This window comes from Prionailurus viverrinus, chromosome D1, assembly GCF_022837055.1.
Source record: "Prionailurus viverrinus isolate Anna chromosome D1, UM_Priviv_1.0, whole genome shotgun sequence".
In the NCBI taxonomy this organism is placed as follows: Eukaryota; Metazoa; Chordata; class Mammalia; order Carnivora; family Felidae; genus Prionailurus; species Prionailurus viverrinus.
Window position 1 is genome coordinate 107,897,503 of NC_062570.1, and position 18,479 is coordinate 107,915,981.

General features: G+C 52.2%; 1 protein-coding gene across 2 annotated transcripts; it reads right to left on the minus strand.

The window, feature by feature from the left end:
- Nucleotides 1-10,235: 10,235 nt before the first annotated feature.
- CDC42EP2 (CDC42 effector protein 2) lies at nucleotides 10,236-17,076 on the minus strand. 2 transcript variants are annotated; one of them, XM_047877890.1, is made up of 2 exons: nucleotides 16,959-17,076; nucleotides 10,236-11,780 (listed from the first exon to the last, which is right to left on the minus strand). In XM_047877890.1, exon 2 carries the CDS (start codon nucleotides 11,409-11,411, stop codon nucleotides 10,767-10,769), a length of 645 nt encoding a protein of 214 aa, XP_047733846.1. In that variant the 5' UTR covers nucleotides 11,412-11,780; nucleotides 16,959-17,076; the 3' UTR covers nucleotides 10,236-10,766. The 2 variants fall into 2 exon arrangements, with proteins under 2 accessions (XP_047733846.1, XP_047733847.1); XM_047877891.1 differs by lacking the exon at nucleotides 16,959-17,076 and adding an exon at nucleotides 15,544-15,660.
- Nucleotides 17,077-18,479: the final 1,403 nt, after the last annotated feature.

Genomic DNA, 18,479 nt, shown 5'->3' on the forward strand with positions numbered 1-18,479 from the left:
TCCTCTGCGCAGGCGCCGTGCAGGCGCGCGCGCCCGAGAGCGAGGCGCGGGGAACACGCTGGGTGACGGTCCACCGGGCCCAGGCAGCCGAGGGAGCCCTGTGCGCAGGCGCGATGGAGGCGGGCGCGCGCTCCAGGGGCTCCAGCTCGAGCCCGGTGTCTTCCCCTGGGAGGGCGGGACCAGCGAGAGAGGATCTGGCCTGGTGCAGAAATGAGAGGATGGATGAAATGATGAAATGCAGGTTGGTGAAAACTGGCAGGCCCAGAGATGGGCTAGATGGAGCATATACGTTCTGCTGCCTCGCCGACCTTTAACCTTGTGGTTAACCCTTTGCCCTCACTCACGGGCTCGGGGACGGGGATGTTGGTGGCTAGCCAAAGGCAAGAGTGGTGCACGGTCACTTGTCTTCCCCTCCCCCCCCCCCCCCAATCAAGTGCCCATTTAGGGAGAGGAAAATTAACGTCCAGAACTGGGCAGTTCTTTGTCCTGAATATTGGACTCTTGGCAAAAGTTACCTCCCTTTCCTGTCACCAAACCCAGCCACCGACTGAAGTGATAGCCACTTCTCCCATCCTTCCTACTTCTGTCCCTCCACCCAGGCTCTGAAGAACTTCTTTCCTGCAGCTGTCTGTGAATCTTTTGTACCATTCATTTCTCCTTCACTGTTGACTCATGCAAATTCATGTACAAACATGGCTTAATATCCTCTTAAAAAATCAGAGCTCTTCTGGCGCCTGGGTGGCAGAGTGAGTTAAGTGTCCTACTCTTGATTTCCGCTCAGGTCACGATCTCATGGTTGGTGAGTTCGAGCCCTGCGTCAGGCTCTGCATTGACAGTGTTGAGCCTGCTTGGGATTCTCTCTCCCTCTCTCTCTCTTCCCCTTCCCTGCTCATGCTCTCTCCCTCTCTCTCTCAAAATAAATAAATGAACATTAAAAAAAAAAAAAAGCAGAGCCCTTCCTTCAGCCCATGTCTGCCTTGGATTATCACCCCATTTCTTTCTACCCTTTCAAAGCTAAGTTTCTGTTTATACACCCTATCTCTGTTGACTTACTTCCAAGTCCCTTTCTGCCCAGTTTAATGGTGATTCTGTTCCCCCTAGTTCATTGAAACAGGTCCTAACAAAGACACCAGGACCTTCATTTCAACACATTTAGAGATCTCGTCTCCATCCTCATTGGCCTGTCAACCTCATGACACTACTCACCTTTGCCTCCTTTTCCAAGCTCTTCTCAGGGTCTCTGAGATGCACACCCTCCGGCTGTGCTTTGATCACACTGGTCCTTCAGGCTCTTTTGCTGACTGTCTGTCCTCTGTTCCACTTTTAACCGTCACAGTCCTCAGGGCATGGTCTTTGGTCTTTGACACATACCTTATCCCATTAATCCCAGGATGTGCGTATTCCCAGGCCTCTCTTCCATCTCAGGATTTTCGAATCAGAAGACGTCTTACCATCACTGTGCCTTAAGACCATTTTTGGCAGAAAAGAGTTGTGGGATATCTGTCCCTGCCTACCCTGCACCACATTTATAGAATGGGTGCCAGCAGCTTGGAAGCAAACCCCAGAGACAATACTGATGCACTCTTTTCCCTAGGAACCAAATGATTGTGGGGACAAAGGGTATCCGAGGTGACTCCAAAGCAGGAGTCAAAGGCACATGGGGCGCCGGGTGGCTCAGCCAGTTAAACATCCGTTTCTTGATTTCGGCTCAGGTCATAATCTCCCAATTCGTGGGATCCAGCCCCGTGTGGGGCTCTTCACTGACAGCACGGAGCCTGCTTGGGATTCTCTCTTTCTCCCTCTCTCTCTGATCCTCCCCTGCTTTCACACTTGCGCACATACACTCTATCTCTCCCTCTCTCTCAAAATAAGCATTTAAAAAAAAAGTACAGTATGTGTTGTGGCCTGAATGTTTGTGCTCCTCCCAGGCATATGTTGAAGCCCTAACCCCCAGTATGATGGAGGGTATTTGGAGGTGAGGCCTTTGGGAAGTGATTAGGTTTAGATGAGGTCATAAGGGTGGGACCCTCTTGATGGGATTAGTACCCTTATAAGAGGAAGAAGACAGATCTCTCTCTCCTTGAGGAAAGGCCATGTGAAGTCACGACAAGATGATGGATATCTACGAGTCAGGAAGTGCGCTCTCATCAGAACCCAAATCTGCTGGCACCTTGACCTTGGAGTTCCCAGCCTCCAGAATGGGAGAAATGTCTGTTGCTTAAGCCCCCCGGTCTGTGATATTTGGTTATAGCAGCCCAAGCCGACTAAGATAGTATGCTAGCACTAAAGCTGAACATACACAAATCCTATGGTCCGGCAACTCCACTCGTGGATACATACACCAAAAAGCATGCACAAGAATGCTTACCACTGCGTTCATTGTAATAGTTTCAAACTGGAAAAAAACCGATGCCCACAACAGTACAATAGATTGAGCAAAATGGAAAGAATAAGTTACCGCTATACAACAATGTGAATGAATCTCAAAAACTTAACACTGAATAAAAGAAGCCAGTTTCAAAAAAGGACATATTGTATGATTCCATTTATATAAAGGTACACAAATAGGCACACTAATCCATGGAGTCCAAACCCAGGAGACTAGTTATCTTTGGAGGATAATGACAAGAGGGGGCAAGAGGTAGCTACTGAGGTCCTAGTAATGTTCTTTTTTTTAATGTTTATTTTTTTGAGAGAGAGCACATTAGAGTGGGGGGGGGGCAGACAGGGAGAGGGGGACAAAGGATCTGAAATGGACTCTGCACTGACAGCAGAGAGCCTGATGTGGGGCTCGAACTCACTAACTGTGAGATCATGACCTGAACCGGAGTCAGATGCTTAACTCACTGAGCCACCCAGGCACCCCATGTTTATTTATTTTTGAGAGAAAGAGCGCAAGCAGGGGAAGGGCAGAGAGATTGGAGACAGAGGATCCAAAGTGGGCTCTGTGCTGGCAGCAGTAAGCCCTATGTGGGACACGAACTCATGAACCACGAGATCATGACCTGAGCTGAAGTCAGAGGCTTAACCAACTGAGCCAGGCGCCCCCTATAGTAATATTCTTTTTCTTCATCTGGGTAGTGGGTACGTAGGTTTGTTAATAATTTAGTTATTTATTAATAATTTTATTATTACTATTTTACATGGGGAAGTTGAGTAGAGTTTAATAAGTTTTTACAAAGATACAAACAGGTTTAGGGAAACCAATAAAGGATAATGCAGTACTCAATGGTTTATCCAGGTGTTGTGAGGTTTTGTGGCTAACACATACTCAATTTTTAAAACCTTCTTTAAGAAAATGAATGCAAAATCATTGATACAAAATAAAATTTTAGAGGTTAAGATGAGAAAGAAACCATATCAAATCACAAATCTGTAAAACTAAAAAGGTTTGTTCACTTTATAAAAATTTATTGAACTACACAAGGGGGCACTTCTCTGCATGTATATTTCAAACAAAAAATTTTTTTTAATTTTTATTTATTTTTGAGAGAGAGAGACAGAGTAAGAGCAGGGGAGGGGCAGAGAGGGGGAGACACAGAATCTGAAACAGGCTCCAGGCTCTGAGCTGTCAGCACAGAGCCAGACGCAGAGCTCGAACCCACAGAGCATCAGATCATGACCTGAGCTAAAGTCGGACGCTTAACCAGCTGAGCCACCCAGGCACTCCATCTGCATGTATATCTCTCCTCCTCCTCCTCCTCCTCCTCCTCTTCCTCCTCCCCCTTCTTCTTCTCTAACATTTATTTATTATTGAGAGAGAGAGAGACACAGAGAGTGAGCAGGGGAGGGGTAGGGAGAGGGGAAGACACAGAATCTGAAGCAGGCTCCAGGCTCTGAGCTGTCAGCGCAGAGCCTGACGTGGGGCTCAAACTCACAAACTGAGATCATGACCTGAGCCGAAGTCGGTTGCCTAACCAACTGAGCCACCCAGGTGCCCCTGCATGTATATTTCAATAAGAAATTTTAAATTAAAAATATTAGTAATAATACATAGGCTAGTTCTGTTTAGTTGGAAAGGTAGCATATGAACCCAGCGTGAATGCCTTTCAGTTCTTTTAGGATTCTTTTAAGAAATGCTTCATCACCAGGGGCGCCTGGGTGTCTCAGCTGGTGAAGCATCCAACTCTTGATTTCGGTTCATGTCATGATCTCACGGTTCGTCAGTTCAAGCCCCAAGTCAGGCTCTGAGCTGATAGCAAGGAACCTGCTTGGAATTCTCTCTCTCCCTCTCTCTCTGTGCCCCTCCCTGGCTCATGCTCCTGTTCTCTCTCTCTCTCTCTCTCTCTCTCTCTCTCTCTCTCTCTCTCTCAAAATAAATAAACTTTAAGAAATGCTTTGTCACTGAACAATAGATTCACTGAACCATTGACCAGCATGTACAGTGTTTCTCTTACAGACAGGAACCAAGGAATGGAAGTGGGGTGCAGCCTCTCCCAATCTCAACTAGTGACTCTTGCAAAATATTTCCTATTTCTGCACCTCTGGATTCTGCCAGATCCAAGAGAGGAATGCTTCCATCAGGGAGCACAATAACGATTTCTCCACATTAGGAGCTAAGATGGCCAATGGGCCATGTTTTGCTCTGCATGCCACTGGGCAAGAAAGTTAAAAGAGGGGTGCCCGGGTGGCTCAGTCAATTGAGCAGCCAACTTTGGCTCAGGTAATGATCTCACGGTGAGTTCATGAGTTCGAGCCCCACATCGGGCTTGCTGCTTTCAGCACAGAGCCTGCTTCAGATTCTCTGCCTCCTCTCTCTCTGCCCCTCCCCAGCTTGCACTCTCTCTCTCAAAGATAGAGATAAACATTAAAAAAGAGAGAGAGAGAGAAAGGAAGTACTACTATTGTCTGGGGTGTTGATTCTAATTGTCAAGGTGAGGTAGGATTATTACCCAATGGGAACAGGGAGAAATATAAATGAAACCCAAGGGATCTTCCTAATATTACATATAGGTAGTTAATGGGAAACAGGCTCCTGGTTAGGTATTTAATTCCAATATTCCCAACTGAACAAACGAAAACAAAACAAAACAAAACAGAGGAAATGGGGAAAAAAATCTTAAAGGCATTGAAAAGCTAATGATATAGTGAGAATAATTGGACCAATATTTAGGAAGCTAAAACCCAAAGAGGTAAGCTCAGAATTCAAAGCAATTTTTGTCCTGGGGACATTTACTGATCTGGAAGATACAACTGTGAAACTGAGCTGTTGTTTGGGGGTCTATGGTGGGGAGGGTTAAAAAATCAAATCTCAGAGCCCGCCCAAGGTGGGAAGATGGACATTCCACCATGGACATGTCCACACTGTGAGAAGGGATCCAATTGTGTATGAACCTGTAGTCCAGGATCATATTATCTGGGTGATTCAGGGAAGCTCAAGCCTTGAACTTGGATTAAAGTAGACCCACTCTGTCTAAGCGAAATTAGTCAGTCAGAGAAAGACAAGTATCATATGACTTCCCTCATATGAGGACTTTAAGATAACAAAACCGATGAACGTAAGGGACAGGAAGCAAAAATAATGTAAAAACAGGGAGGGGGACAAAACATAAGAGGTTCTAAAATATGGAGAACAGAGGGTTGCTGGAGGGGTTGTGGGAGGGGGGATGGGCTAAATGGGTCAGGGGCACTAAGGAATCTACTCCTGAAATCATTGTTGCATCCTGTGCCAACTAATCTGGATGTAAATTATAAAAAGCAAATACATTATAGAAAGAAAAAAAAAAAAGTGGACCCATCCTCGTAATGCCTCAGGACACCTAGCTGAAGCAAACATATTTGGTACCGAATCATAGACTTTAGGAAGGAATTTACCGTCATCCCAGTCCTCAAATTATGTCTAAAAGTATTTTTTTCAAATATGACAAAGATAACCAGGCACACAAAGAAAAAAGAAACCTTTCACAAGAACCAGTACAAAAAATACAAAACACAAACTGACTCACACAAAGATTTAACATGTTGGAATTATCTGATGCTGACCGTAAAATAACATTGCTACTGCATTTAAAGGAGTTAAAAACGAGCATAAGAACACCTTCAGGGGACAAGTACTTATTAAGAAATGCCACAACAGAATTTTAAAACAACAACATGGAACTTCTCCAACGGAACAATAAAATAACCAAAATTAAAAACACAATGAATCCTTTAAACAAATTACTCACAGCTGAAGAGAGAACACAGAAACTAGAAGATAGGTAGGCAGAAATTGTCCCTAACATTGCATAGAAAGACAGAAAATAGAGAATTAGAGCAGAAACATAGATACATAGAGAGATCTAATATACATTTAGTTGGGGCGTCAGAGGGTAAGGAGAAAGGGGGCCGAGGCAGTATTTAAAGAGAAAATGATCGATAATTTCCCAACAATAATGAAAGATGTGAATCCACAGATTGAAGAAGTCAAATAAAACCAAAACTGAGCTAAATAAAGACTTCATGGAGGCGCCTGGGTGGCTCAGTCGGTTGGGCACCTGACTCTTGGTTTTGGCTCGGGTGTGGTCTCATGGTTCGTGGGTTCGGGCCCTGCGTTGGTCTCCATGACGGAGGCATGGAAATTACTTGGGGTTCTCTTTCTCTCTTTCCCCCTCTCTGCCCCTGCCCCCTCTCTCCCTCTCTCTCTATCTCAAAATAAATGAATAAACTTAAAAAAAAAAAAAAAAAAAGACTTCCTGGAAATGAATGCTAGAGCACTTGGGATGAACTGTCGTAATGTCTGCAACTTATTTTCAAAAGGTCAGAAAAAAAAGTTTTTGTAGGCAAAGAGATAAAGGAAACGAGGCAAAATGGTAAAAGGGAGCCTGGCTGGCCCAGTCGATAGAGCATGTGCGACTCTCAATTTCAGAGTTGTAGGTTTGATCCCCACGTTGGGGGTAGAGATTACTTTTTTTTTTTTTTAATTTTTTTTTCAACGTTTTTATTTATTTTTGGGACAGAGAGAGACAGAGCATGAACGGGGGAGGGGCAGAGAGAGAGGGAGACACAGAATCGGAAACAGGCTCCAGGCTCCGAGCCATCAGCCCAGAGCCCGACGCGGGGCTCGAACTCACAGACTGCGAGATCGTGACCTGGCTGAAGTTGGACGCTTAACCGACTGCGCCACCCAGGCGCCCCGAGATTACTTTTTTTAAAAGTCCTGAAAAAAATTCTTGAAGGAGTCCGTAGCTTCTACGTATGTTTCTTTTCTCGCTGCATCAAGTGTATTTTTATATATTTTAATTCTCCCATTCTCTCCTGCTTTCCGCTCTTGAATATAGGGTGTATTGGTGATAACTAACTTTATAGCACAGTTCAGAGTTTGCAAAGTATTGAGATGGGGCTGGTAAAAAAAAGTTGCAGGAGGAATGAACATCTAGAATTCCTGGACTTGCAAGTGGATGTGATCATTGACAAGATATTGAGTTATCTCCCTTTGGAAAAAGAGTGAATCTATTTTTGACAGAAATAGGAATAGATCCATTCTACTAGGGAGGTTTATATTATATTATAGCAAGTCATGCATGAATGTTGGGCATCTAAAACAGCAGACTGTACGGACATTTGTCTTTTTTTTTTTTTTTTTTTTTTTGGCTGTCCAATGACTTCTCTGTTTGGGGGAAATTCCTTTTTGTGGGTGGTATTTGTAGGGCATGATGCCTGAACAGCACTGTACAAGCTGAAGAGGAAAGATCCATGTTTCCATCCCTGGCTACCTTGGTGCAGGCAGGTGTTTCTAGTTCAGTTAGTCTGATGCTTCAGGCCCCCTGCCTAAGTCCCTTTCTCCAGCAGCTCCGAGTGGTTTCCTAGGTCTCTTGGGTGGGTGCCTGATGCAGGGTGGGTGGGGGACAGTTCCAGGGGACCTAGGGCAGGCATGTCTCCGCCCCATGGCTACTCTGGCCTTGACTCTGGTCCAGGGCGAGGTGCAGCCTTCCAACTGGGTAAAGCTGTAAGGAAGGTTTCCTTTTTTCTTGTCTTCCAAGGGAAGGGACAAGCCGTTCAAGCACTGAGAGGGAGCCTACAGGCAAGAAGCTGCTGGCCCTTCAGCTCCCCACCTTTGGTCTTCACACTTGACCAGTTCTGATACAGAACTTCCGTTGGGGCAAGAAGGTTGCAGTGGAGTATAGGCTTTGGGGCGTCACAGGCCCGGGCTAAAGCCCCACAACCGATAGTGAAACCCCTAATCTCTAAATGACGGCAGAATGTTCAGACTAAAAGGAAAAAGTTGAGCAGGGACGTAAAATGATGCACCTGCCATGGAAAAGAATATGGTGGTTCCTCAAGAAATTCAACATAGAATGAGGGTATGATCTAGCAATTTCCGCTTCTGTGTATGGACCCAAAAGAATTGAAAGCAAGGACTCAAACAGGTATCTGTACATCCGTGTTCATAGCAGCATTATTCACAATAGCCCAAAGGTAGAAACAACGCATGTGTCCACTGATGGGTGAATGGATAGACAAAATGTGGTCTAGAGGGTATTCAGCCTTTAAGAGAAGGAACTGTCAACACCTGCCATAGCGTGGATGAACCTCAAAGAGGTCACGCCAAGTGAAATAAGACGATCACAAGAGGACAAATACTGTGTGACTCCACTGATTTCAGGTCCCTAGAGCAGTCAGATTCATAGAGACAGGAAGTAGACGGCGGTTGCTGGGGGCTGGGGGAAGGGAGAATGGGGCGTTAGCGTTGAGTGGGTATGGAGTTTCACTTTGGGAAGATGAGAAAAGTTCTGAAAGGAATGGTGGTGATGGCTGCAGAATAACGTGAATGCACTTAACACCACTGAATTATGCACTTACAAATGGTTAAAATGGTACAACTCATGTTGTATAGATTCCCCCCCCTTCCCCCCCCCCCCCCCCCCAGCCCAAGCAAAATGCCTCCTGGTCAAATTCAGCCTCCGCGATGAAATCTGACACAGGACCTGGAGGCGAGAGGCTGGGGGTGAGGTGGGAGTCTGGGATCCACAGGGTCAGAAGGATGAAGAACCAGCGGACAATGGAGGAAGGGGAAGCTGAGGCTTGAACTTGCCTCCAGCTGCCCATGTGGTCTGTACCAATCAGACACCAAGCCCCATCTTATTAACACTCTCCCCACCTCCGTCCTCACTGTCCCTGCCTCGTCCAGTCCTCCTCACCCTGCACTGGCTTCCTCCATTTTGACCTTTGGTCCGTCTTTCATTGGCCTGGGTGGTGGCCCTTCTAGAACCCGGATCTGACCATGTGTCTCTCCTGCTTAAAATCTGTCTGCAGCTCCCCACTGCCTCCGCTCAGCCTAGCAGGCAAAGCTGTTCCCAGCTGACTCCAACCTGCTTTTCGTGTTTCACAGTCCTCTCGTTCCCAAGCTCCGAGTTCCTTTATGTCCGTAAGCCATTTTTGAATACCCTCCCTGTGGCAATTCCTGTTATCCCTAGTTTTCCCCACAACCCTGCACGGTAGGTCCCACTGACTACCTCTTAGAGATGTGGAAACAGTCTCACATAGTCTAGGTCATACTCAGATCTATGCTCTTTTCACCACATGGCAGCTCCTCTGTCATTCACTCTGGTGCCCCAGTGCCTTTGCTTATGCGCGAGCATATCTCAGCCCTCAGGTCTGGCTCAGAATCACATCTATCCCTAATGGGCCCTGACACCAGTTGCATGTCGGCCCCAAGCATTCGCGATCGTGTTTTCTTCATAGTGTTCAGCACAGTTGGAACTCACCCTACTTGCTTACAAATTCAATATCCTTTTCCCACTAGAATATAAGCTACAGGAGTGGGGATCGCAGCTGTGTGATATCCCCAGCACCTGGAGCACACCTGGGTGCCCTGTAGGTGGCGATGAGCCCGCTGACAGGCACTGTTGGGTCCCTCCCAGCCCCAGGCCTGGCCGGTCCCGCCCGTGTGCCCCCTTAGTCTTCGGAAGCTGGAGAAGCTGCTGGTCCCTTGCACTAGGCCTTGGGATTACTCTTTCGCTCTTGGGTCTCCCCCGGTAGACCCCAGCAGCCTGGGCACAGCACCCGGATGACGCCAGTGCTCAGCCCCCTCTTATTAAGCACCTGAAGCAATATTGCAGTCTCCCTAGATGGCATTGGTGTATTCCTGCCTCTTTCTCACTATGGGCTTGGGATCCGGTAGAGGCTTCCCAAGGGCAGGGCCCGCCCTGCACACAGCCTTCTGGGAATGGGGTCTCCCCCAGGGTCAGCCCCGGGTCGCGGAGTCTGGTCTGTCTTCAGGAGGAAACCCGGGTCGAGGGTGCCGGGAGCACAACTGTCAGCAGCAGCAAGTTTTATTGCGACCAGAATCTCCCGGTCATGTGAGCGAGGGTGGGGCAGAGGGACGTTCGGTCACCAATGCCACGTTCCTAGTCCAGGACAGCGAAGCCAAAGTTCTGGCTGGCTGTGCCTTGCCTCTTCCCCAGCCCCCAGTCAGGGCATCCCATGGGGCTGAGGCAGAAGGGAGGTGGAAAGGGGACTCCATTTCGGTGGAGCCTTCATCCAAGGGGTCTCAGGGAAGGAGGAGCAGTTGGGGGGGGGGGGGGTCCAGTGGCCTGAGATGCTCAGGGCACTTTGGGCTGACTTCTGCACGTGTCCTCGGTGAGCTTTAGGGGAAGGCAATGAGGCACGCTCTGCCCATGAGGAGAGGGTGGGAGCGAGAGAAACAAAGGCTCAAAGAAAAGAAATCACTGGCCAGTGACCACACAGGGGGGCCTAGGGATCCCGACGTCTAGGCCAGGGCTCCATCCACCCCCTGCCTCCAGCATTCACTCCACCCTGAGCACCCGGCCTGGCCAGCCGTGGTCCTATGTGGGGATCTGCACGTGGCCCAGGTCCTGGTCCATGATCTGGAGGACGTCATCCAAGATGGAAGGCCCCAGGTCCACATGCAGGGAGAGCAAGGAGCTGGCATGGGACAGGAAGGGCTCCTCGGACCCCGACTCGGGCGTCAGCCCATTGTGGGCAGAGCCAGCCTCTGGAATTCTCCAGATGTCCACACTCCCTGCCTCCTGTGGGGAAGGCTGTGGGGAAGGCTGTGGGGTCTCCAGGTGCAGGCGAGGGGGTTTGGGTGGGGCCTGAGTTGCGGGCAGGGTGAGGGCCTGGGGCCCCCCGATGACAGGGAGGGAGATGGCGTTCTTGAGCAGAGGGGACGGCCCGTCGGGGAGCTCCCGCCCACACAGCGTGGCGGTGCGGGTGAACTGGAACGGGAGGTCCAAGGTGCCGTCCTCCTCGGGTCCCTCGACCGCCGTCCCTGGCAGGAGGTGGAACTTGCCCTGCAGGAAGGAGATGTCACCGAACATGTCGCTGCCACCGCCGCTGCCGATATGAATGGTGTGTCGGAAGTCCCCCAGCGGCGGGCTGATCATGTCCGAGGACAGCAGGTCCCGCAGCTTCTCCTTCTTGCCCTTGCGGCTCCCGCGCTTTAGATAGATGGGCACCTTGGTGGACATCGCGACCTCCGCGCCCGGGGCCGGGCTGCAGGGGCTGGGGACGGCGCACCCCCGGGGACCACGGCCTCCGGCTGCCTCTTCTCACCACCTCAGCCGGACGCACCCAGAGGGGGGGTTTCAGACACCCAAACCTTGCCCAAGGGCCCAGACAAGGGTGAGGGGCGTGGCTGAAGTTGGCCGGAGGAATGAGAAAAAGGACGATTAATGATCAGTGAAGTCAGAGGGCTGAGATAACAGAGATCACTCTCTCCCAGAAGAGTTGAAAATGCTCTGGAAAATTAGCAGCAGAAAGGTGGCGCTCTGGTGGGCAGCAACGGGCTCTCCGGTCTTGTTCTCACAGGCTCCCCGGTCCAGTCTGGGGCTGAAGAGCTGAAATACCAGAGGTATGAGTCAGGGACAGAAGGACAAAAGTCAGAGGCATCCGTCTCATTTCTGGGCCCCCTGCGTCAGCCCCGGGAGCCCAAGTGGGGCCACTCTCCTGCAGAAACCCTGCGAGAAGTCTGTGGTCACTTACAGACTCACTGCACCTTAGAGCCTGGATCACCAGCACCGAGCCCCTCCCTTTACGAGTGGGGAAACTGAGGCCCGGCAACGTGAGTGAGGGGCCCAAAGTCATATACAAAGTCATATCCTGGCTCTGGTCCCTTGCCTGGGGTCCCTGGCTCTGCTCATCACCCCCTATCGCACATCAGCTGTGCCCCAAGACATAAGAGTCAAGTTGTGTGTGTGTGTGTGTGTGTGTGTGTGTGTGTGTGTGTGTGGTGGGGGGGGGGGTCTCAGACTTGTCTCAATCCCGTACTTGACCAAGGAGAGAGATCTTGTAACCCCGTCTCACCCACCCTGTCTGTGCCAGACCTGGACACACAGGAGGTGTTCAGCCCGCAGGGCTGAATGACGGACACCTCCTGTTCGGCCCAGTCTCATCCCACCTAGAAGTGAGGGCACCTCGGAGTTTCTCTTTTCTCCTCCAGGTTAGCAGTTCCTACCTCTGGGACTGAGTCCAACATAGTTACTGGCCCTCCCCCCTGCCCAGCACCTAAGGGGAAGGTGGAGTGGAGGGTGCAAATACTTTGGGGGGCTCTGTTCTGTGCCCGGCATTTTGCTAAGTTCTTTGCAAACGCATGTCATTTAATCAGAGCAAGCTATCACCCCATTTCAAAATTTGAACCAGAGGGGCACCTGGGTGGCTCGGTCGGTTAAGCGCCTGACTCTTGATTTCGGCTCAGGTCGTGATCTCATGGTTCGTAAGATCAACCCCGAGTTGAGGATTCTCTCCCTCCCTCTCTCTCTGCCTCTCCCCTGCTCACAATCTCCCTCAAAATAAATAAAATTTGAACCAGAAACATTTTGGAGGGATTTGCACAAGGCATTGCCGAGGGAGGGAAGCAAAATGCAAAAATGTAGTAGAGAAGATTCCATTTCTTTTTCTTTCTTTCTTTCTTTTTTTCTGAGAGACAGAGAGACAGAGCTTGAGCGGGGGCGGGGCAGAGAGAGAGGGAGACACAGAATCTGAAGCAGGCTCCGGGCTCTGAGCTGTCAGCACAGAGCGTGATGCAGGGCTCGAACTCACAGACTGTGAGATCATGACCTGAGCTGAAGTTGGAGGCTTAACCGACTCAGCCACCCAGGAGCCCCTAGAAGATTCCATTTCTGACAGCAGTGATCAACTCCCCTCCCTCTACCCCTTCCCTGTATATATATGCATGTGTGTGTACCTATATATACAGGTCGGCATTGGATTATATCCTAGATAAAAGGAGAGAAGAGGCGGCCCTGGGTGGCTCAGTCAGTTAAGCATCCAACTTTGGCTCAGCTCATGATCTCACGGTTTGTGGGTTCAAGCCCCTTGTCAGGCTCTGTGCTGACAGCTCAGAGCCTGGGGCCTGCTTCAGATTCTGTGTCTCCCTCTCTCTCTGCCCCTCCCCTGCTCGTGCTCTGTCTCTGTCTTTCTCTCTCTCTCTCAAAAATAAATAAGCATTAAAAAGAGATAGAGAGGGAAGAATCTGGAAGGCCAGCACCAGGTTGTCATATGGGTTATGTAGATCGGGATGGGGGGCAGGGATGGGGTGTGAGGTCAGTGATGTGGGAGGAAGGGTGTCCTCAGTCAGAATTATCTGTAATATTTGCTACTGTTACTATAAAATGATATATGCAAATATGAAAAGGATGATTGCCAACATGTTGGTGGTGCTCTCAAGGTGGCAGAATTTCAGATGACTTTGCCTTTCTTTTCCGTACTTTTTTATAAGCTCAAATTCTTTCTTTTTCAGTTTTTAAAAATATTTTTTATTTTAGGGGTATCTGGCTGGCTCGGTCAGTTAAGCGTCCAACTCTTGGTTTCAGCTCAGGTCACAATCTCATGGTGTCCTGAATTCGAGCCCTGCATCAGGCTCTGTGCTCACAGCGAGGAGCCTGCTTGGGATGTTCCCTCCCCCCCTCTCTCTCTGCCCCTCCCCTGCTGCCTCTCTCTCAAAATAAAATAAAGAAACTTAAAAGATTTTTTTTAATTAAAAAAATAAGTAATATTTTTATTCTAGAAATTGAGAGAGAGAGAGAGAGAGGGAGAGAGACTATGAGAGGGGGAGAGGGGCAGAGGGAGAGAGAGAGCAGCAGGCTCCAGCTCAGCATGGAGCCCGCCACGGGGCTTGATCCCACGACCCTGGGATCAGGACCTGAGCTAAAATAAAAAATTGGACGCTCGACCGACTGAGCCACCCAGGCGCCCCTCAAATTCTTAATGATAAACACATGTATTATTTAGGTGCACATATTATCCATGTAATCAGAAAAAATAAGCTATTTTTAACGTGGAAAAAACAATGCAACCCGGAGGGGGTGTCATGCCAGCTTCACAGAAAAAGGAAGCATTACAAGCACTCAACGGCGTTCCCACAGCTGTTGGAGGGTTGGCCTCCTACGTGGCCACAGGAGAGCCCACATGTAGAAGCAGAGCACGGAAGGCAAAGAAAGAAATTTGTCCAAGGTCATCCAGAGGGGAACCAGATGAGCGCCCCCCTCTCCCACCGCCCAGGCGGGCAGGGGCTGAGCAGGTGGGAAATGGGCCAGGGAGGGGCGGGGCCACAGCTGGGAGGCCTGGCCGGCCCCATTCTCCGTGCTGGGCAGGGCGAGGAGGGAATGAGGGGGCCGGCAGGAGGGAGCCGGAAGGAGGAAGGAGCATGCAGGACAGGCAGAGTCCCAACTCCCAGCCCGGGCCCTCATTCAGGAAACCCCACCCCAGGACCGGACACCCTAGGTCAGTCACACTGAGCCACAGAGACCGGACATCTTGCCCCTCCCTGAGCACCTGCAGCTTAACAGGAAACAAAGGAATGACTCTCCAGTGGCGAAATTCCAGCTAAGCTTGGAAGGAGCTGGGGGGAGGGTGGGGGAGGCAGTGGGCGCCTCAAGGTCGTGGAATACCGTCCCTCACTCATCTACCAGACATTCACCTGTGCCCACCACGCCAGGCCTGGGGGCGCCCCAACACACATCCTACCGGTCTCCTTGATAGGCGAGCGGCCCTGAGACAGCCTTTCCCGCCTTTCCAGCCATGAAGAGTGGGGCCGACTGGTGGGGTTTGTCGTCCCCTCTCCCCCCTCCCCCCTCCCCCGGCCCCCCTCCGCTCATCACGTAGGGCGCCAAGACAGCCTGAGTATTTCCACAACAGATCGGGCGTCCCTGACAGCTGTCTCACTCGGAGCCAGCCGTACCCGCCCAATTCCAGATGTGGGGAGAACTGAGGCTGAGGGGGAAGGGCTGGGCCGGCATCAAGCCACCCAGGGGAGAGCTGGGAACTGCAATCATCAAGCCCCAAGTATTCGGGTTTGGCAAGCGTGAGACCCCAGGCTCCAGCGGCCCTTGCAGAGTTCCCACTTTTACGCTCCCAGGCACAGCACGGTGGGCGTCACGGCTGCCTTTTGCAGAGGCAGAAGCTGAACCTCAGAGACCTTAACGTTGCTGAGGTCACCCAGCTGGGAAGAGAAAGAGGGGGCACTAGTACCCAGCCAGGTCCTGTGGCTCTGACGCAGTAGGCCACCCAACCTCTGAAAACTGCTTGCAGGGAAGGAGAGAAACAGGCTCCCAGCTGGGCTGGGGCCACTGGGTCCCCAGGCCTCCTCCTTGTAAGTCCTACCGGTCGTCTCCGTCTCCCCAAACTTGCGTGGATCCAGAGAGATGAGAATGAGCTCTTCGCCAGGACAGGGTATGAGGGGCTGGAAGCGGTGGCTTCCCTCAGCAGTGGGCGGAGCAGAGGGCAGCCAGCCCAGCCCTGTGGGCTTGCTCTGGCCAGGAGCCCTGGGCCTCCTCCGGAGCAAAGACTTCCTCTAGGCGCAGCCCCTCCCGCCCTGAGGAGTACTAGCCCCCTGCCTACCAAGGTCCAAAGAGCAGCCCTCACTCTGTGACTTTGGGCAAGACGCCTCTCCTTTCTGGCCTTCACCTTTCCCATCTATAAAATGGGCTGACGAAGTCGTCACCAGGGGGCTACTGGAAGACCCTATTGCCACAGTCCAAGTGAGAGCAGAGGTACAACACACAGGGTTAGCGGGTCGCTGTCAGCCCTGTCATTCATTCAGCAAATAACTGTAGGTTTTCCGGGGACAGTGCTCCGAACAAGAGCCCCCATCCTCCAAGCGTCCGCCTTCTGCTCTGGAGGCAGCCTACGCAGAGTCCCCGTTGCGGGCCACGGGAGGTCTGGTCGCCCCGGGTCCCTGTGCAGAGTGGCGCTCGGCTCCACGGCCGCTAGGTGGCGCGCTCGCTCGCTCGCTCTGTCGCCTCGCTTCCCAGAGGAGTCCCGGCGCGCACCAGGGTCTCCAGCGCGCTTCGGGCTCCAGGCAGGGCCCCCCAAGGAGCTGCACGTTCGCGTACCAGATGCGGATTGTCTGAGGGATCTTCTTCTCTTGGGGTGTTCTGGTCTCACAACACGACAGTAGAGGGGGAAAGGGGCGATCGGGGACCTTGCCAGGGTCTCCAAGCTCTGGGAGGAGCCTGCCCCGTGCTTTCCGGCCTGGGCGATGTCCGAGTGTCCTCTAGGCGCAGGGCCAGACCTCGGGCGTGCAAGCCCCCACCCCTGGCTCCCGTGGGTCCTGTTCCTCAGCCCCAGCTCGGGTTCAGCGTAGACCCCTCCCCGCCCTCTGCCCGAGCGCCCAGCCCGGATCCGTTTCAGGACACTCGCGGCCGCGGCTAAAGATAGGAGGACACCTCACCATCGACTAAAAATACGACCCCTAGCCCGGGCGGGGACGCTGGGCGGCGGGAGGGCGCTCCCACGTCCCGAGTGTGAGACGGGGACGAGGGCTCAGGGTGAAGGGCGGGACCGCGAGTTCGGGATCTGGATGCGCGGCGCCTCGCAGGCGGAGGGGGCGCGGGCGTGGCCGCCTGGACCCAGGCGCGGGCGGGAAACACGGTGGAACCCGAGGTTCCCGGGAAAGGACCTGCGCGGAGGTGACACAGGGACCCGGGTGCGACCCAGGACGGGGCGCCACGGGGGTGGTCCGCTGCGGGGCCCCCTGGGCGTCGCGGAGGGGCGGCAGAGTCCCGGCCGGAACTCACCTTAAGGCGCTCAGGCGGCGGACCCGCGGGCTGCGAAAGCTCTGGAGCTGGACCGCGAGGCTATGGGACGCGTTCCCGGCTGTGAACTCAGCGCGATCCGTGGCCCCTGAGGCCCCGCCCCTGGCCCGCGGAGCCAATGCTGGGGCCGCCCCAACCAGGCCCGCCCACAGCCCCGCCCCACTCCGAGCCCCGCCTGTGCTCCCCCTTTGGTGGCGCGGCGCCCGGGTCCAGCAGCCGCGCGGACGTGGGGTGCAGTGCAGGCTCGGACGGCTGCGGGCCAGGCGGTGTCGGGTGCCCGGGCTGGACTCCGTAGACTCTGGCTGTGCCTGTCGGAGCCAAACTCGGTGTTAGAAGGGCCGAGGGCGCGGCAGCCGGAAGGCCGAATTATAGTTCGTCAGAATTCACCGAGCGTCCTTGGACCCGTTAGCTCCCTGAAGGGCTGGGTCGGGGGGAGGCGCCCGCGCAAGTGTATTCAGTGACCACTGAGGGAATGAATGAGGCCTTGGAGGCTCCCGAGTTAAAATACTACAAACTTGCGAGAGCTTTCAGGAGTTTACCTCTCCCTAGAAAAGAGGGCACTGAGGGTGTGCTGGCAGAGTGGCCTGGGTACGCCCGTTCGTCATCAGTCTAGGTGGCTTCTGGGTCAGGGGGTGGAATCCATACTTAGACTCGTTCCGTCTTCGTTTGTTTCATTCATTCATTCATTCATTCATTCATTCAGTACTAGAAGCATTTATTGAAGGGCAGGCCCTGCACAGGGCCCTGGAGATAGAGGAGGGAAACTGCCCTTGCTCCATTTAGTGATCCAACAGACACTTGAGCATCTAGCAGGGACCAGGTGTGGTTTTTGTCGCTGGGGATGCAGCGTCCCAGGAAAGATGGAAGACTGAAGTTCAGGGCCCTGATAGTGATCTGCTCCTCCAGAAAGCAGAAAGCGAAAGACTTTGGGCTTTAGGCCTTCCTCCTGCCTCAGGCTTCTCACCCAGCCATCGTCCCCACTGCCCTGCCCCGCCCCCCCAAACACAACCCTGGGAGAAGACAGCACTGTGCCAAGCCTTAAGCACTACCCCTGGGCCTGCAAGAATGCGGCTGAGGCACAGCCCCCTACCCTCTGTCTGCTGAGAGTCCTCCTTTGGGGGAGGGAGATTGGGAAGAGTCGAGAACTCCATTCAGAGCTGGTGACAAAATGGAAAGTTGCAGGGATGGAAGTTTGGACAGGCAAAGACACCCAAGACCACATGAAACTGGGAACCAGTTCCAAAACTCTTTGAAGAGTTGGGGTTTTTTTTGTTTGTTTGTGTTTTTTTTTTTTGGAGGAGTTTATTGGGGAGCACTGGGGGATGGGTAGAGAGCAGCGGATTTGGCCCCTTCAGCCTGGCCCTAGCCCCTGCTCCCCTCCCTCAGCGACTAGTTAGTAATCTGTCCACCATGGCTGCCAGCCCACGACTCCTAACCAGGGCCCTTAGCCATAGGAGCCACCATCTGTGTCCTGGGGACTGTTTTAAGTCCACCTGGATGTGA

Excerpts from the sequence above, each read along its gene's own strand:
- CDC42EP2 (XM_047877890.1), bottom strand. The coding sequence starts at position 11,411 with ATGTCCACCAAGGTGCCCATCTATCTAAAGCGCGGGAGCCGCAAGGGC.